Source organism: Hyperoodon ampullatus (assembly GCF_949752795.1).
Source record: "Hyperoodon ampullatus genome assembly, chromosome: 3".
Lineage (NCBI taxonomy): Eukaryota > Metazoa > Chordata > Mammalia > Artiodactyla > Ziphiidae > Hyperoodon > Hyperoodon ampullatus.
The window spans coordinates 75,084,909-75,104,540 of NC_136916.1; the positions used below are offsets into that span (position 1 = coordinate 75,084,909).

General features: G+C 44.3%; 1 protein-coding gene across 1 annotated transcript in view; it reads left to right on the forward strand.

Annotated features, from left to right (window-relative positions):
* The window catches only part of IGF1R (insulin like growth factor 1 receptor), a 319,543-nt gene that overhangs the window by 247,095 nt on the left and 52,816 nt on the right, over nt 1–19,632 (forward strand). Inside the window, exons 3-5 of the mRNA XM_079698796.1 lie at nt 12,058–12,370; nt 16,380–16,528; nt 19,281–19,425. Of these exons, the coding sequence (XP_079554922.1) occupies nt 12,058–12,370; nt 16,380–16,528; nt 19,281–19,425 (607 nt within the window). The remainder of the gene's footprint in view (nt 1–12,057; nt 12,371–16,379; nt 16,529–19,280; nt 19,426–19,632) is intronic.

Genomic DNA, 19,632 nt, shown 5'->3' on the forward strand with positions numbered 1-19,632 from the left:
TAAGCATCTGTGACAGCCAGTAGTAAGTGATTGCTGTCCTTATGTGCTCATGCCCGGTGGTCACAGAACTGGGGAAGAGTTTCAGAAGAATCACCCATTGTGCGGTGATGTCTCTCTTCTTCTTTTTTGAGAAAGATTCAAAAAAAGGTGGAGGAGGGGATGTGAGTTGTGTGTGGGAGACACTCTGTGTGCTCCTATGTGGAGAAGCGGGCACAGCTCCCAGAGCAGGGGTGGGTCCTGCCTGGACGCCTGGAGTGCCCCCCACCCTCTTTCTTTGATTTTCCTCCCATTAGAAGTCTGTATTTCTAAAAATTTTATATAGGCTTTGAATATGAGTTTAGAAGAAAGAATCTCGTTGATTTTAAAGTACATTAGGATGGTTTGATTTTCTAAAAAGAATATTCTGTTTTATAAACATTAAAAGGAGTGGGAAGTCAAGTCCTCCCTCCCCTCTTAATATCTGACTTTATTCCTTTCCTTTTCCCTCACCCCCATCTACAGAGGCCCTTCTGCGATGCAGCATCAACTTCATTTGCCAGGCCCTTCTGTAGAGATTAAGATCATTAGAATATTTCATACTCCATCAGGCATAGCAGGTAGGAGGGTCACCGACTTGGGGAACTTTCCTCCACAGACTAGGTGGCTTTTCCTCTTTTTTCCTAGTACCGGAGGATGACACAATTTAGTCAGTTTGACAGGTTCAAGTCTTTCTTCCTTTAAAATAAATCCAGACCGTGAATAGATCTGGGAGTCCAAATGGACCTTTGCATCAACTTCTGACTGATGTGCCTGTGATTTTGTCACTACACGTGAATAGAAGGACTTCAGGGCTAATGTGGCCACTTGTGGAACATAAAGTCTAAATTTATGGAAGTAAATAAAGGGGAATGAAGTACTGACACACGCCACAACATGGATGAACCTTGAAAACGTTATGCCAAGTGAAGGAAGGGTCACGTCGTGTATGATTCCATTTGTATGACGTGTCCAGAAGAGGCAAATCTGTAGAGACAGAAAGTAGATTACTGATTGCCTGGGGCTGAGAGGGGAAGGGGCGTGAGGGAAGTGGCTAATGGGTAAACAGTTTCTCTTTGGGGTGATGTTTGCACAACTTGGTGAATATGTTAAAAGCCTTCAATTTGTACACTTTAAATGGGTGAAATTGTGTATGAGTTATATCTCAGTAAAGCTGCTATAAAAATTGTGAAGGAAGAAAAAAATCACAACACCCACAGTAACCAAAACCAGCAGCTTAGCCAAAGGAAGGTTCCTGGACTGCCCTCTGCTTTTCACTTAGTTTTTGGTGTTAATTGTAATCCTGCACTGAGTCTTGGCATTGATGGCTGCTCTTTCTTTACTCTTACTAATTAGCTATTGACATTTTTATTTAATAATGGTGTCCTGTATAACTTTCCTCCTGGTTTCTTAGTTGCCTTTTTTCTTTTTCTTCTGTTTTCTCAATAGTCTGTCCAGCACTGCTTATTAGATCCTGGAGACTTCAGTGACCCAATGGGTACTTTCTGTAGGCGATCATTTCTTTTGCTCATTAATGAAATCTTCACAGGTGCCTTTAGTAGCCAGTATGAAACGTTTCCCCAAACGTCGTAGCTTATCTTGTGCACCTTGTATACAAGTCAGTAGGGATCTACTTGGAACTTGGCTATTTCTGTGAGCCTAGATTATACTTGTTTATGTGCCGAACCAAGGGGAAGGCACAGAACTGTTTTTTCTTCTCCTTCATGACCAAGGTTGCAGTCTTGCTGAGACATAGGAATTGGTGAAGAGAATGAACTCTGGTTTATCTAATCTCATGAGTAAGACTTGTTTGGGTGAAAAGGGTTCTGTGGGTCATTGAGTCTCCCTGGGTCTGGCTGGTCTGGCTCCTGATAGCACAGTCACTTATATATAGTTGCCTTTGCCCCACAGAATGCACCCTAAGTGTCTTCCACGACACGAGCTGCTGCTTCACTATTGCAACTAAGCGGTGACCGTTGCTGATAAACTTGACAGGGCCCAGCCTTGCTGGAAGAATGTCCTTGAGGGTTCTATTTGCTGTAACTCAATAAATAAAGAAAGCTTAGTGGGTACATGCGATCTCCTTAATATCACCTTGACGCTTTACCCTTTTCCAGAGCATCATGTTTTATGAGTTTTGTCCTTCCTCCAGACTAAGTGGTTTACCTCAGGGAGAAGAAAAGGATGTTGGAACTGGTGATTTATTTTTTCCTGATGGATACAGGCTTACAGAGAAAAGTGGCATGAGAAGAACTCCCTAGCCCTTTGCTTTTGGGCAGCAGAGCCTGGCTAAAACATCATGCCACCATGGAGCAGAGCAGGGGAAGAGCCTGTGACCCAGTCAGATAGATCTGGGTTTGAAGCCCAGGTTTACAGCTTAACAGTTATTCACTTGAACAATTAATAGCCCTGGACAGTTATTAAATCTCTGTGCCTCCATGTGGGCATCTACAAATGAGGATAATGATACTGACCCCATATAATTGTTAACATTAAGTTAAACAATAGATATAAGATTGAGTCCTGTATTTAGACTCAAATTGCATTCCAGAAGGAGAGACTCCAGCAGTTATTGTGAAAGGAGGACAGGAATGTTAGGTGATTAGAAGGTCGGAATGAGCTAGCTCAGTGTGACAGTGGGAATTATCTCGAAGGTCATACAGAGAGCCCCTGAGCGTGCTGCCTTGGTCATGGAAGACCGCCACTGGTCTCAGTATCCTCGTATTCCACACCGTGGAGACTACTTCTGCAGTGTTATGGTAGATTGGGGACAGGTAAGGAGCAGTGATGTTCATATACGTTGCATGAGCGGTGGCTTGAGTATTGCCTTAAGAAGGAGGCAGGGATCACCATCTTGGATTTTTTTTTTTGCGGTACACGGGCCTCTCACTGTTGTGGCCTCTCCCGTGGCGGAGCACAGGCTCTGGACGCGCAGGCTCAGCGGCCATGGCTCACGGGCCCAGCCGCTCCGCGGCATGTGGGATCCTCCCGGACCGGGGCACGAACCCGTGTCCCCTGCATCGGCAGGCGGACTCTCAACCACTGCGCCACCAGGGAAGCCCACCATCTTGGAATTTTGAGTCTGAGCAGTTGGAAGTCTGACGTGTGCAAGAAACCATCCACCTCCCCTGAGTATCGGACACCTGAACGAGGCCTGGGGAGAGCACCATTCTGAGTGGGGGTAAGGAGGAACTTGGTCAAAATGGGTGCCATCCGGCAGTAGCACTTTCTCTAAGAGAAAGAGCTCCCTTCAACATTGCTTTAAGGCTCACCTAGGTTTTTGAAGAGCAGCACCTCAGACAGGCACGGGATGATGACCTCTTAACTTCCTTTCAACTCTAAGGATCCAGGGTTCGATGAAAGGCAGAACATGGCTGCAGAAGTCCTGGTCGCATTTGAACTGGGGCAGATCTAAGGGCCCTGGGAGCTTCTTGCAAGAGGGTCTCTGCTCCTGCAAGTTCTGAAGTGTCCCTGCCACCCCACAGCCCCTCGAAAGAATGTGAAGGTTGGAGAAGACAGGTGACGGGAGGCGAGTGATGAGGAGGGAAAGTATCTCACTCCTGCCCCCTCTACGTACCCCAGTATTGCAGAAAGTCCATCTGCTGACACATTCTTGTGTCAGGACCCTTCCTCTTAGGAAGGAAGCTGACTCAAAACTGAGTCTTGGAAACCCCTTCAAGGATTGCAAGGAGGAACTCGTCCGTATACTCTAGTCTTGGGAGAAAATGAGCGCTTTCAGGCTCACTACATTAATAGGTTCAGGAACCGTGGCCCGCCTTTTACTAACCAGCCTCTCCAGGCTCACCGAGAGCTCTGTTCTGGGACCTTTCTGCGTGCCCCTGGGTGCCTTCCCCAAACTCTGTTGCTGGCACTAACCCTTTCTGCTTTGAACAGAGAAACTGAAGTATCTTCAGGTTCTAACTGTTATATTGTCGCTTAGTCTGGCCACTACTGTGGTATTAATAGAATGTTTTCTCCTACACAGGAGGTGGTTTCTTTTGGCTTTGAAAAGAGAAATGTTGTTGCAGATGCAACTTTCCTTTCTGAATGTTTAAGACACCAGGGTTACCACTAAATTCGGCTTAATGGCTATAGTTTTACAGGCAGAAGCCACTTGAAGTTGTTGGAAACTCCACCTGGATTTCTAGGCAGTGGTTCTCTGGAGTTTTACAGTAGCGGTTTCTCAAGATGTCAAGAAACTTGACAGATTCTTCTTGTCTTCTTTTTGAGAAAATTGTGCTTTACTCATTATATATATGTACGTTTTATAAATATATATACACATTCATACATACGCGTGTGAGTGGAGCTCACACACAGTTGTGCCAGGTTTATTTTCCTTTTATTTCATGGGTCTAAGCATTTTCGTGTAACCGTGCTTTTCCATCCTAGCTGACATATTTAGAGAACTACAGACTAATACACTGGGGTGAAATGTAGCTTCTCCCTGAGCCTGAGAAGCCTCGCTGCTCCTCACCTGTCTGCCCCTTTGATGGGTGTCTCCGCTTGGAGTGATGGGTCAGGAGGAATGTGTGTGCATGAGGTCAAAAGGCAGGAGAGATCGAAGATTATTTCACAGGATGAAAGGCCATGGGCTCCCTGGCCTGAGGTGGGTTTTCCCTGACCTCTCTGCAGTCCATCATGGCTCCTGGAGATGGGATACCCTTTCTGTCCAAATGGAACATCCAACCAAGGTGGTTCACCCACCTTCTTTGCCAAAAGGACCAGCGTGGAGCTCCAAAAGGAGCAGGGCCTGCAGGCTTCAGAAGCAGCCCTGAAGGTAAGGCTCTCTTTCAGCACTGGTTGATTTGATTAACAAAGAGAAAGCAGTGGGAGCCAACCTCCTCTTTAGGTCCTTGGTCTGATGTTTGTGTGGCTTATAAGAAGAATTCCATAAATATATTATTATCATTACTTAAACCTGAACTTTGTCTGTCAAGGAGGGCGGCAGGGAGGGGTAGCAACATGGGACCCAGAATTCACAGGTGAATATATGGAAATCCACTTGAGTGGGTTATTTTAAAAGAGTGGAGGTATATGAAAGGAGCAGAGACTCTAGTGGGTGCTGCCGGGCCCCCATGGGTGGTGGTAGCCTGGGGATTCTGTCCTGGGTCCTGTTGGCGCTCCTCAGATGTCCCTCCCTCCCGGTCTCCTCTGCATCTTTCTGCTGACCACACCCCATGATGTTACATCCATGCAGCCGCATGCCAGGCATTTCCATCTGGACGTGTGCAGAAAACAGCACATCCCGAACAGAACCAATCTCTCTCTACCCCTGCTGGGGGAAAAAGAAAAGTAATTCACCACATTAATCTGCCTGCTTTTCCCCATCTGTGCTGCTGCCCCCTTAGTCTGGGCCGCTGTTGGTGCTCGCAGAGATGGCGACCGTGGTGGCCCTGCGGGTCGTCCTTCCATTCTCTTTTCCACTTAGCAGCCGGAGTGAGCCTTCTAAAATGCATATCTGCTCATGTGACTCCCTGTTTAAAATCCTCAAACAGCATCTCTTTTCTATTAAGAATGTGCCAAACTCCTATCCATGGGTTGAAAGGCCCTTCTTGTGGCTCTCTGCCTCCGTCTCCCCATCTTTCCTCCCAATCTCCCCCACCCACCCAGGTCCCAAAGCCTGGGTCCTGCAGTCATGCCGAGTCTGGTTCTCTGACCCTCGCTCCCCGTCAGCCCTGCCATCACCCCCATGCACCTGCTAGCTCCTACTGGCCTTTCAAGCCGGGTCCTGGTGGTCCCTTCCCCTGGGAAGCCCTCCTTACTGGCCCTTTGCTTGCCCCTCTCATATTCCCACTGCTTATCCTCAGGGGCTGGGCTGTCTTACCTGCTGAGCCTGCAGCACTGGGCCTAGGGCCTGGCTGATGTATTTAATAGTCAAAGGAGGCTTTCTCATCCTTAGCTGTGGCTCAGTGCTCTCTGGAGGAGAATGGCGACAGCCTTGGGTAGATTTCTGGCTGTGCTTGGGGAGTGGGGGGCTGCTGTGAGTTCAGTTGACCCAGCTGGGGTTTCCCTCCCCTCTCCTTCCCCACACCCCACAGTGTCTGATGGAATCAGTTTCTCTCCTGGCTGGGCAAGAAAACCACAAAATCTCTCTGGACCACATGTCTCTCTGATGTACTTGGGAAGTCAAAGTGTGCTTTCCTGGAGTTAGCGGCAGTTGACCTTAATGCATAGTGACGCCTGTCTCTTAGGAAAGGCACCCTCTTTTTATATGGAACAGTGGTGTGTCCCTTAGGATACCCAGAAATACCTGAGAGGACCCTATACCAGTCTGTATTTTGATTCAGAAACTTGACCTTATTTCAACATCCATGAACTGGTTCTATCCTTTAGAAATTATTTGGGATATGTAAAATAGATAGCTAGTGGGAAGCAGCCGCATAGCACAGAGAGATCAGCTCAGTGCTTTGTGACCACCTAGAGGGGTGGGGTAAGGGAGGGTGGGAGGGAGATGCAAGAGGGAGGAGATATGGGGATATATGTATACGTATAGCTGATTCACTTTGTTATACAGCAGAAACTAACAAAACAATGTAAAGCAATTGTACTCCAATAAAGATGTTTTTTTAAAAAAAGAAATTATTTGGTATAGAATGTGTTTTTTGAAGTTGTGTGGCTAAGTGGCCCCTTTTCAATTTTTTGTTCCATGTGAAGAGGATGAGTTCTCCATCTTCTCTTCCAAAATATGCTTTTAAAAATAGTTTCTCTGAGGTAAAGATTGTTAAAGAGCTTATTGGCAAGTACAGAAAGAAAGGTTTTTAAAATCCCTAGAAAGAATTTAATAAATATAAGAACTCAGGGAAGGAGGAAGAGAGTTAAAGGTTGATGTATGTGACTTTTTTTGCTGTCCCCCAAAATGAAGAAAATGAGCTTTTAAATGCAGTGCCTCATTTTTATGGGATTGTGGCCCTGAACAAATCCTTTTACTGTAGATGTGGGACCTGTCATTAGCTTTTCCAACAGTTTACATAGGCGTTTGTTGTTATTGTTGGTCATTGTAAAAATTCCAATGAATAGAAAGATCTCATGGGCAAAATCAATTTGCTTTCCCCGCTGTGTATTTGTTCATTTATAGCACCTTCCATTTTCCTTTTATTTTTAAAAGTAGAAATGCCTTTCATCATGCTAGGTGTGCTCCTTATTCACGGAAGCCAGGGAAGAAGTTCCCTTCCTTTCTCCCTTAGCTCTGTAATTGGAAATTTGGTAACTGTACTAAATTTTAAGTTTTGGCACTCATGTGAAGCAGCCATCCATCTGCTGGCGAGACACACTGCCCGGGGCTTTTCAAGAAATCCCTTAATAGTCCTGAACACTAATAATATTTATATACATTGAGATGAGGCAAAATTTACAGCGGGCTTCTGGGGCTGGCTCCAGGACTCTCTAATCCTGAACTTCCGCCGGCTCCCCTGCCTCCCTCCCAGACTCCTCTCAGGTGGTGCTGCAGCCAGGGGAACACTGGCTTCCATTCCTGGGGTTTGTCCTCCAGCAAATAGTCACCTTTCTCTCCCTCTTCCCATCACACCCCTTTTTTTATTCCCCAAAAGCATTTGATACATGTTTGTGCACAGTTGCATCATGTGATGTAGAAGATTTGTGATCTTGATTTGTGATCCCTTTAAGAGGAATTGTTCCATCTTTAAAGAATAGGATTTTACTTAATTTAAGCTTTACTGAAATTCCTTCTGAAGTAGCTCCCATTGCTGAAACAGAACCCTAATTCCCTAACCTGTGTGCTGCTTGTTGCAAGAACTGACTGACCGTGCAGTTCTAGTAATGCACCTCGGGAGGGGGCGGGGCGGGGGGGGCGGTTTGCAATGGACCACTGCCCAGAGATGCTGTTTCAGTGGAATGGGGAATGGAATGCAAAACATATCTACAGATACTTTGTCAGGTTTTTTTTTTTTTCTTTCTCCTACTGGAAATGCCCAACATTTATGTTTGAGTCTAAGCAAGCGCACAGGGGCATTTTTCTATTCTTTTAAATGCTCTTAGTTTTTCATACTACATTAATAGCTTTTTAATATTGATGTCTGCTACTCGTCATTTTATATAGCATTTTATTTAAATTGTAAGCAAGGAAAGAAGGGTTTTACAAGTAGATATTGTTCCCAGTTAGTCTCTGATGATGATCGTAAGATTCTTAATCAATTTTCCTTCCTCTAAACACAAAGCCTGGTGGCGGCTGATGGCTGATGAGCAGCTCCCGGGACTTCAGTGCTCTGAATGGGGTGTGTGCTCAGTCGGCAGGTTTGTGCTGTGACACCGTGAGCATGGTTTCTACATCTAGTTTCATTTTAACTATGTGAACCTCACAGATCTATTATATAACATGAACTTTGTAGGGACAACATAACATTTCTCCTCTGGCTTCATCCCTCTTCTTTTAGCTCTGCCCTCTCTGGTCATCATAACCCTCTGTGTTGCTGCCAGATGACCTTTCTAATATGAAAATTAGACCACATTGCTCTCCTGCCCAAAAGCTTCAGTGATGCCCATTGTCCACCAAAGAGCCGAAACCCCTCAGACAGGCCTACAATGCTTCTTTGAGCTGCCCCCGTCCTCTCTCCCAGCATCACCTGTTACTGGACCCCTGCCATCTTCACGAGCACCCAGTTCTCCCACCACAGCAACTCAGTTGCTTTTACACACATTTACATGCGATTTCATCTGTGTTATTCTTATCCTCCTCAGCTTTCAGTTTTCAGTTCCAGCCTCCACGCCTCTGTGAAGCCTTCCCGGGAACCCAGGTGCCCAGGGCAGGCTGTACACACTCCTCTTCTTACCTGGTGTATTGTCCATCTCTTAAGAACAGGGTCTGGCATACAGGTGCAGCGCACATTCAATAAATAGTTGCTAAGTGGGTGATTGAATGAAGGATAGGCAGACTTAAGTTCTCTTGTTTTTAGTTTAAAAACTTGAACTTAGGGTTTGCAATTTTATTGTTTCTTTAGATCTTGGGCATTGAAGTTACTTCTGTAATGGATATATTTGAACTTAAGTAGTCATTTAATCTATGTGATTATTAGATTAAGTGTGAGATTTGAGAGTAAAGTGTGTGTGGTGTGTGTGTGTGCATTTACTGCAAATACACTAAGCTTGTACATTCAAATTGGTGTTATCAACTTCAAGATGATCCCCTTGGTAGACTGTATATGTATCCCAACATTTTAGGAGCTCCTACAACAACGTACCTTTCTGGTGTGACTAGAGATCTTTACTCCTTGTAATCTGTTGGGTAGATTAGTTTCTGGAAACAGGCAGAAGTCATTGAGAGGCAATTCTGGTAAACAAAAATGACATAGACCAACAGGAACAGTCTTCTTCTTTGCTTATATTATACATTGGCTCTGAAGACACTTCTCAGTTGGGATTCGTTCAGTTGCATCTAACAAATAGCAGGTGCTTAAACAAGACACAAGTTTATTTCTTATTCATGTAAAGAAATCTAGAGGTAAGCAATCCAGGGTTAGCCTACTGGCTACACAGTCATGAAGGACCAAGTTCCTTTTATCATGCTCCACTGTTCTTTTTTAATAGATTTTAATGAGTTGTTTTATTTTATTTTATTTTATTTATTTATTTATTTATGGCTGCTTTGGGTCTTCGTTGCTGCATGTGAGCTTTCTCTAGTTGCAGCAAGTGGGGGCTACTCTTTGTTGTGGTGCGTGGGCTTATCATTGTGGTGGCTTCTCGTTGCGGAGCATGGGCTCTAGGCGCGTGAGCTTCAGTAGTTGTGGTACACGGGCTCAGTCATTGTGGCTCGCGGGCTCGGTAGTTGTGGCGCACGGGCTTAGTTGCTCCACGGCATGTGGGATCTTCCCGGACCAGGGCTCGAACCCGTGTCCCCTGCATTGGCAGGCGGATTCTTAACCACTGCACCACCAGGGAAGCCCCTCCTTTTTTTTTTTTTTTTTTTTTTTGCGGTACGCGGACCTCTCACTGTTGTGGCCTCTCCCGTTGCGGAACACAGGCTTCGGACATGCAGGGTCTGCGGCAATGGCTCACGGGCCCAGCCGCTCTGCGGCATGTGGGATCCTCCCGCACCGGGGCAGGAACCCCTGTCCCCTGCATCAGCAGGCAGACTCTCAACCACTGTACCATCAGGGAAGCCCTCCACTGTTCTTAATGTGTCACCTCATGGCCCAAGATGGCTGCTTGAGCTTCAGGCATTACACCTGCATTCCAGCCAGCAATGAGGAGGAAAGATGTACCCGCTCTGTTTTAAGGACTCTTCTGGGAAGTTCCACCCCAAAAGTTTTCTAGTGTCCCACTGGCTAGAACTTAGGTCACTTCTAGCTACAGAGAGAGGCTGGGAGATATAATATGTAGCTGGGTGGCAAAATGCCCAATTAAAAATCATGGTTTTATTACCAAAATAGATAAGAATAAATAATGGAAGGCCACCTATTTGTCTCAGCCAAAAATAATGATCAGAGAAGAAACTTGCAAAATTATTTTAAGCCTGACAGTATCATGAGAATTTGTCTGTTTCTTCTGATGTGATAGTATTCATTTGAATGTCCAGGTTCTGATACCTGTTTTTAAATGCACCTTTCGGCAGTAAAATAGGGTACTCCTCCATGCAGCTGGTGGATGTGTAAATTGGTACCAACTTCCCAGAGGACAGTTTGACCCGGCAAGGCTAACTCTGGAAATTGATTCTACTGAAATAATTAAGAATTCTCATGAAGATTGAGTGCTCATTGTACTAATAAAATGTTGGCAATAAATGAAATGTCTAATAGTAGGAGACTGATTATAACTTACGATACACTGTGTTGTGGCATGCAACGCAGCTGTTAAATTATTGTCGAATTCACAGTATGTTATGCCAAAAAATGCCTTCAGAATGACTTGATCATTTTTTATAGATATTTATATTTATATGTGCATGCACATGCGTAGGAAATGATCTGGGAGGGTCTCCATGGAGGTACTGATAAGATGACGTTGTGGTCAAGCGAACTAGATGTTCTATGTATTTTCTTATCTATGATCTCTGATTTTTTCATCTTTTTTTATTATAAAGAAAATAATAGAATCTTCACTAAATAATGCATGTCAGAGTCAATAATATACATATTTAAATAATTTTGTGTTGTTTTCCAACTCAAGGAAAAAGTAGGAAGCATATAATGCAAACCAGATTTCATATTTTGTTGACTTATACTTTACTGGCTAGTAAGGCAAACAGCCCCTAGAGTGTGATCCTTACAGCATTGTTATGGAAATAAATGCCAGCTCATCTATTTGGGACAAAAATTGTGGATCTCTTGTTTTTAGACACTGCTTTCACTTAACTTTAGCATAGGGGGGTCAGAGTAGATAGTTTGTAATATCCTATGGTCCTCTGGGCTCGAGACACTGCCCGCCCACCCACTTTCTTATATTTGAGAATTACCATCAGACATGGGGACTTCTCTGTGATATATTAGGTTGAGATATCATTGCTTATTTGGCGTAAGACCTTTGATATGATACAGGCATGCACAAACTTTTCTAAAGCTATTTTGTCAGCCTGAATGGTATCATCTTTAGCATATTCTAGTTTAACCATTTCAAAAATAAATGAGCATTTCTGCACACTAAGGCTTTTCAAGATATTTCAATAAGGAACATATGTAAAATGCAGATTAAGTAGCACATATAATGCCTTCTAAGGTAATAATAAACTGTATTGTCCACATAGGGCTTCCACGGTGTCATGCATGCCACAGGTAACCTTCCAAGATGGGTATTATTACCCCATTCTGTAGATGAGAAAAGAGAGGATCAAGGTCAGAGATGGTAAGGACTCCTCCAAGACCAAACATAGTCAAATAGGAGAGGCTAGATATTAAACCCTGCTCACCTGACTCCAAACGCAGAGTATTTGCTCCCTGCCTTAATGCAATTCTCAATATGTAATACTGTTGATTCAAGTCCAACGCCCAGCGACGTTCCATTTGGGGATCGCGTTGTGGTTGGTGGGTTGGATTGTGCCAGGTGGAGCGATCTGGCTCTCAGCCAGCCTCACACCCTGCCTGTCACCCACAGTGTGCCCGAGCGTGTGCGGGAAGCGGGCGTGCACGGAGAACCACGAGTGCTGCCACCCCGAGTGCCTAGGCAGCTGCAGCGCACCCGACAACGACACGGCCTGCGTGGCCTGCCGCCACTACTACTATGCCGGTGTCTGTGTGCCCAGCTGCCCGCCCAACACCTACCGCTTCGAGGGCTGGCGCTGTGTGGACCGTGACTTCTGCGCCAACATCCCCAACGCTGAAAGCAGCGATTCCGAGGGCTTCGTGATCCACGACGGCGAGTGCATGCAGGAGTGCCCGTCGGGCTTCATCCGCAACGGCAGCCAGAGGTCAGTGTTGGGGCCTGTGGGGGGCAGAAAGGTTGGTGCTGCCAGTGGCTCCATCCGGGTGGGACCCTGGGGAGGTTAAGGGAGAGGGGCCACCGCAGAGGGCTGGTATAACTTCAGCTTCTGATGACTCTAAGAGCAGCGGGGAGTTTTTTTGGCTGGAAAGCCTAGTGCCTGGCCGTTTGGAATTAAGTACCTGATTTGCGGGCTCAGGTCCCCGGAGGTCAGTGACCCCCTGTGCACATGCAGGGCTGCCACCCCCAGCAGCAGGCCGGTGGGGGAGACTGTAGGTTGAGGTTTTCTCACCCTCAATGCTACTCAACACTAGACCAGTGAAGGCTTTGGGAGTGCGGGAAGGGAGACACGGCAAGCCCACCAGCATCCTTAAGGCAGTGAGCAGGCCTCCAAAATCTCTTAGCACTGGCTCCCGTCCTGCCTGAACTAGCTGCCGCTAAGAGCAAGCAGTTTGTTCCATCAGCACCTCCTACACACACACGCACCCTTCACCCTCCCTCAGTTTTCTCTGTCTCTCTCATTTTGCTTCCTGAACATTGAGATTTCTCTTGGGAAACGAAGAAGTTTCTTACGGCAAACAGCATCCTTCTCGTGCATGCCAACTGGACTTCTGTGAATTTGTCATTGGTTTTAAGTTTTTGAAAAAGCAATGCCGGAATTGTTATAAAATACAGGACTATAACCCTGGAAGCAAGAGAAGGCTAGAGATTTGGGGATGCTGTTTCCTCCTCTGGAGCAGAGTAGAGAACTCTTAGGAGAGAGTAGTTCTGTTGTAATGGACTAAATGCCTACTTCATGATTAGTACCAGAGGATCCTTACGTTTCGAGGTTCTTCAAAATAAAACTATTCTACAAATATAAAATACCATTGGAAAAGGAAACATTCATTTTGAGTATAACGTGTAACTTCCCTTCTGTTTGCTGCCTTCTGTTTCTGCAAACGTCATCAAGCAAGTCTTGGTAAAGGGGAATCTGTTTCTGGTGTAATATTTGGAGATGTTGCTCCTTCCATAGGCTTAACTTCAAATCAGAGGTAAAGCTCACATTATTTCATAAAATTAAATGTAGAGCTTTCTACCTGTCATCATTTCTGTAACCGTTATTATAGTAAAAGTTACTTTAAATACTTTAAAACGGTAAATGTGCCAAGGGTGCCAGTGAACTGGAGAGTATACATATTCCACCCAAAATAAGTCTGCCACATTTTACTCACATTTTATTGACAGTCCTAGAACTTAAAAAGGCTTTGCCAGTACCCTGGGCAGTGCCTGGAATCCAGTTAAGGCTCAGCCACAGTTCCTCCCCAGGGGTGGGGGCCAAGATGAGGCAGCTGGTGCATGGCCTTGGGTCATAACTTCTTTGCCTTTCGGGTGTGTTTCCTGTGGTGTCTGGAGGCATTCAGTCATCTGCAGCTGCCAGAGTAGCAGGCAAAGTGGGATGTGCTGTGCACTGTGACAGTTTCTTCTACTGTAATTCATTCTTCAAAGAATTAAGCTGTTATTTTTCCTACCAATGCTTACAGTCTGTTCAAATCTACAGATCTCCCTTTTACACTTTAAAATAAAATGCCATCAAGAACTAATAAATCCCCCTCTCAGCCTTTAAGGCCTATTTGACCCTTGCTTTAAAATATTTATTTTTTAATACTGTGTATACCCTCTCTGTACCAGAATGGATTTGAGGACGCTTAAACTATCAACATGTAATCAGACAACTTTCTTAGAAAAACATTTTTTTTAAGAGCTGGATGATTCCTAGACATTTTAAGAAAGGTGTTTGATTCAGAAATTGCTATTTGAATAAAATGTCAGGGGGAACTAAGCATACACTTAACCTACAACCCAGAAGTTACACTCCTGAACAATTATCACAGAGAAATGAAAACTTAGGTTCCCACAAAGGAACACAGTTAGGTACACAGTTATTTGTAGCAGCTTCATTTGTAACAGCCAAAAACTGGAAACAGCACAGATGCTCCACAATAGGTAAACGGCTAAGTAAACCATGATCCATCACACCATGGAATATCAATCAACAATATAAAGAAACAAACCATTCAAACACACACAGCATGGATGGATCTCAAGGACATTATGCTGTGTGAAAAAAGCCAATCTCACAAGGTCACACACCATATGATTGCATTTATATAACATTCTCAAAATAGCAACATAATAGAGATGGAGAATAGATCAGTGGTTGCCATGAGTTAGAGATGTGGGGGCAGGGTGACTGTACAGGTAGCACAAGGGAGATGTTTGTGGTGATGGGCTAGCTGGTTGTGGTGATTACACAGGTGATAAGATGACATGGAAGTATATGCAGGCATTGTACCTGTGTTAGTTTCCTGGTGTTGATATTGCATTATCATTATGTAAGATGCAACCATTGGGGGAACCAGGTGGAGGGTACGCAGAACCTTTCTGTACTACTTTTGCAACTTTCTGTGTGTCTATAATTATTTCAAAATAAAAAGTTTTTTAAAAGGGAGGTGGGGCATCATCTGGTTTGTAGGTAAATTAGAAGCAATAAAAGACCAACAAAGAGTACTGAAGAAAAGCTGCTACCTACTCTAGAAGTGAGCATGTTGAGTGTGATGTTAGAGAAGGGAGAAACCTCCGTTGCTATGGTTGGCCCAGTTCCTTTGGAAACCTTGCCTCCTGTTCTCCCAACATGAAATAAGAAAACAGTAGGGAAATTTTATTTATCTGTAAGCTTTTAAACAAAACCCTTCATCTTTGCCTTAAATATGCAGTAAGGTTCAGGGTGGGGGGTACTTAATGCTAAGAGCTATAGCTCACACTGTTTTCTTTTTTTTTTTTTTTTTTTTTTGCGATACGCGGGCCTCTCACTGTTGTGGCCTCTCCCGTTGCGGAGCACAGGCTCCGGACGCGCAGGCTCAGCGGCCACGGCCCACGGGCCCAGCCGCTCCACGGCATGTGGGATCTTCCTGGACCGGGGCACGAACCCGCGTCCCCTGCATCGGCAGGCGGACTCTCAACCACTGCGCCACCAGGGAAGCCCCACACTGTTTTCTTGACTGTTTTTCACTTCATGAAGTTTGAACGATCATTCAAGAACCATCATGTAAATATAGTGGCTCTCCAATTCACTGTCCTATTACACATACATCCCATAATGTTGTATCATTTATTTGTTTGGAAATTGACCCAACTTTCTGTGGTTCAGCAGCTGGATTAGTGTTTTGTCCACTGTTTACTAAATAAGGGTAGGTGAGCAGGAAAAGTGCCAGTGTCACTCACTGGTCCCTGACTGTTGGTGGTTTGTGGCATGTTCAAGATTGCATGTGAAATAGGAGCTCATTACAAAGTAATGGAAGTTCCTTGTTTTTATTGTGTATGCAGCAAAAACAACATTTGGATCAATTTACAAGTTTCTGCTAAACACTGTCAAGAAATTATTTCAGTTGTGCTTTAGCAAGAAAATAATGGATCTGTGCTATAGCACATGCCTTTTGGAATCCCTCATTGGACTTTGCTGGACCCCTGGCTGCAGGAGTTAGATTCCCGTTAGTGGCAGAGACTCTGCCGTCCCTTTGCTGTCCCTGTCCACTCTCCCCGTGGCTCCTCCAGGGTGTGCCAGCAGGGGCTACAACATCAGAGAACAGTTCTGTTCTTCTTGGGAGCCCCTGGTGCTTTCTTTCTGCAAGGCTGTTTCTCCCACATGGGACCAGCTGGCTCACCACTCCCAGCCTATGATACACACATGCCTCAAGGGTGTATCATGTGTTTTGTCTGGAAACAGGCAGCATGCTTTTCCTTTGTAGGCAGTTTCTCCTTTTGGTTGCAATTTGAGTGGCTTATCCTGGGTAGGCTTGGGGATGAGAAACAGTGTGACCACTTGAATGCTTCCACCAGTTGCTTTTTGTAATGTGGACTGTAAAGACACCTAGAATAAAAGCATATCTTTATGATTTTTTTAAATGCAAGAAGACAGACTCAGCTCTCTGTGTTTTGGGTTGGTTTATTTTCAACAGCATGTACTGCATCCCTTGCGAAGGCCCTTGTCCCAAAGTGTGTGAGGAAGAAAAAAAGACAAAGACCATTGATTCTGTCACTTCTGCTCAGATGCTCCAAGGATGCACCATCTTCAAGGGCAATCTACTCATTAATATCCGACGTGGCAGTAAGTATTCCATCTCCCTGGAAGAGAGGGTCAGATCTCTTAGTTTTCTTTTGTTGATGCTTTTCCTACTCATCCATGACTCACAACTGAAATATGGGCCTAGAAAAACAACATGGTGCGTAAGCCTCATGCTCAATGCCCCTCCTTTGAGTTTCCCTCAAAGATAAAAAACAGATTGAAAGGCCGTCTGATTTTTAGCCATTGGCACAGCGTTTATTTCTTCAGAGGGTCATCCCTCATCTTTCTTAAGTCACATCTTATGCAGAATACACACATCCTAACACGTACAAAGCCCAGAAGAGACCGATGGATCAAAGGTATGACTCAGCAGTCTCCAGCTGGAGCCAAGTCCACAGAGCTTTAAGTCCAAAGAGTCTTGGTTACTTGGATATATTGAAGATCCTGAGCAAGGGAAGAGTTTAATGATATCACTTTAAAATTGTATTCAGTCCAAAAGTGGCCGATCTCCAAATTTATTTCTGAGAACCAAAAGAGAGAAAAGTATATGTATGTCATCATGCATTTAAAGCTTCAATCTCACCCTCTACAGAATCCCCCTTATTTGCAGTAGATGGCGTTCCTGGTAATTGCATTTGTGTGAAGCATTTCCTGTTGACTTATTTGGTGATACTTTCAGTTCTGATCTGTAATTGACAGGGGCTTCTAGTAACGGTGCCTTAAATTCTCCACCACTGGAACCACTTGGTGAAGGTACTGATAATTTTGTAAGCTAGGAGAAATATAATAAGAAGGAGTTGAGGTTGAAAGGAATTTTTTTCTAAATCCTTTTGTGAAGAAGTTTTTTTCTTTTTTTTTTATAGCTTGAGGGGCAAAAATGACCTATTTATTCTGTGCATTTACTTTTCCTTAATACTATTTGTACAATGAGTGAGCTCTATTCTTATGGTTTAGAGATGGCAGCAACAAGTTTTCTGCTTAGTTCTTTTGAATTTTTGGATAGCCCTTGATTTTCACAACACCTTTCACTCCTCTACAACAGAGATAACTTTGTTTCCACACACCTAGAATTTTCTTACTTTCATGGTATTCTGAAGTTTTATTCTTTTTGCACTTACTAGATTTCTTAATTTTTAAAAAAGATTTCCTCATTCCCTAGAACATATCCTTTAAATGGCTAACCCTTCTTTTTTTCTTATATTCCTATCCTCAAGATAAAAATTTAATCCATGAATTAAATCCATGGAGAAGTATAATTTGAGAAGGAATTGGTACATATTTGTGCATGATGATGAAATGTGCCTTCCAGTTTATAGCCACCACAGGAAATCGGTTAGACATCTCATTAGAAAGGTCCTTCCTCAGCCTTGACTAGAAGGCATGAGTCCTGCCCCCCATTTATTTATTATTATTTTTATAAATAAATCTTTCAGATTTTGACCGTGAGGATTTTTTTAATTTTATTTATTTATTTGTTTGTTTATTTATTTATTTATGTTTTGGCTGCATTGGGCCTTTGTTGTGGTGCGCAGGCTTCTCTCATTGCAGTGGTTTCTCTTGTTGCGGAGTGTGGGCTCTAGGCACATGGGCTTCAGTAGTCATGGCACGCAGCCTCAGTAGTTGTGGCTCGCGGGCTCTAGAGTGCAGGCTCAGTAGTTGTGGTGCACGGGCTTAGTTGCTCTGTGGCACATGGGATCTTCCCGGACCAGGGCTTGAACCCGTGTCCCCTGCATTGGCAGGTGGATTCTTAACCACTGCACCACCAGGGAAGTCCCCCGCCCCACATTTAAAATTCAGGATCTTTTCCTTGAAACATCAACTGCAGGCAACCGCTAGTCTTTACAACTTGAATTTCTCCTTCATTTCTCTTGGAAAACCATCAAGCTGTACGTAAATGTAGGGTGTTACCCTGGAGGACAGTACACTTATTCTTTGATGTTTATCAATTGAAAGCAAGATAGAACCTTTTATTAACTAAGCCTTCACAAATCATGCACAGTAAAATTCTGTTAGTTGAACCACACCCAATTCATTATCGTATGTGTTACAATTTTGGCATAAGTTGAACTGAAGTTTATGTCTTTTATTTACTATGAGAAAAAAATAGGCTACAAAATTAAAGGAAATACACTGTTTATACATCTTGTCATTTTTACACATCTATTAGCAACGATGTTCCCAACTATTTTATATCTGTGAGAATTATGACTGTGCATTATAGAAAACGTAGAAGCATAGAAATGAATTTTTAAAAATTACCTGCCGATAACCACTGTTAACGTTTTGGTGCATTTTCTTCCAGTCTTAGTAAGATGGAAGCTTTAAATATAGATCCCTGTATCTTAGGAACTAGAAATGTGGCAAAGGCAGTTCCTAATGAGACTGAGGAAATGTTGTTTATTTAGTCATGCCCTTGTACTTTGGAGGCAGCACTGTCTGTTGACAGAGCATATTAAAGAAGTTCCCTAGATGTTCCCGCCTTTGCTAATTGGCAGTCTGGTGTTTATGATATTACATTCTGTTAATCAGCCTAGGAGCTGCAGTACCCAGCCTTCTAGAAACTCCCATTCCCTGGCCTTAGGGGCCCCATCTCAGGCGAGGGTGTTGAAAGCCAAGCTTAGGGAAACGCATTTTTGACAAGGGACAAGGGTCCCGTGAAGCCCGAGCACCTCAGTGGCACCATGAAAACAAGACCCGCACTGAATTGCTCTCCACATGTGTTTGCGAGAAACCAAGTGCGTCCGCCCTGCTCACGCTTAGTGAATGCTCAGTAACACGGTCCCCCTTACTGTAGACAACATCGCTTCGGAACTGGAGAACTTCATGGGACTCATCGAGGTCGTGACGGGCTACGTGAAGATCCGCCACTCCCATGCCTTGGTCTCCTTGTCCTTCCTGAAGAACCTTCGCCAGATCCTAGGAGAGGAGCAGCTAGAGGGGTAAGTGCTCCAAATTTCACAAGCTGACATTCTCCCACCACAGAGTAAGCAGCCTGCATTTTAAAGTTCTGTGTTTCTAAGGGAAGAGCCCTTTCTCATTAAAAAGAAAAAGTGAAAATGACAGCAGTCCGGGCGCCCTGAGTAAGGACCCACCTCCTCACATAGGGTCTCGTGTAGTCACAATTCTCCATCCTCAGGACTGGATTG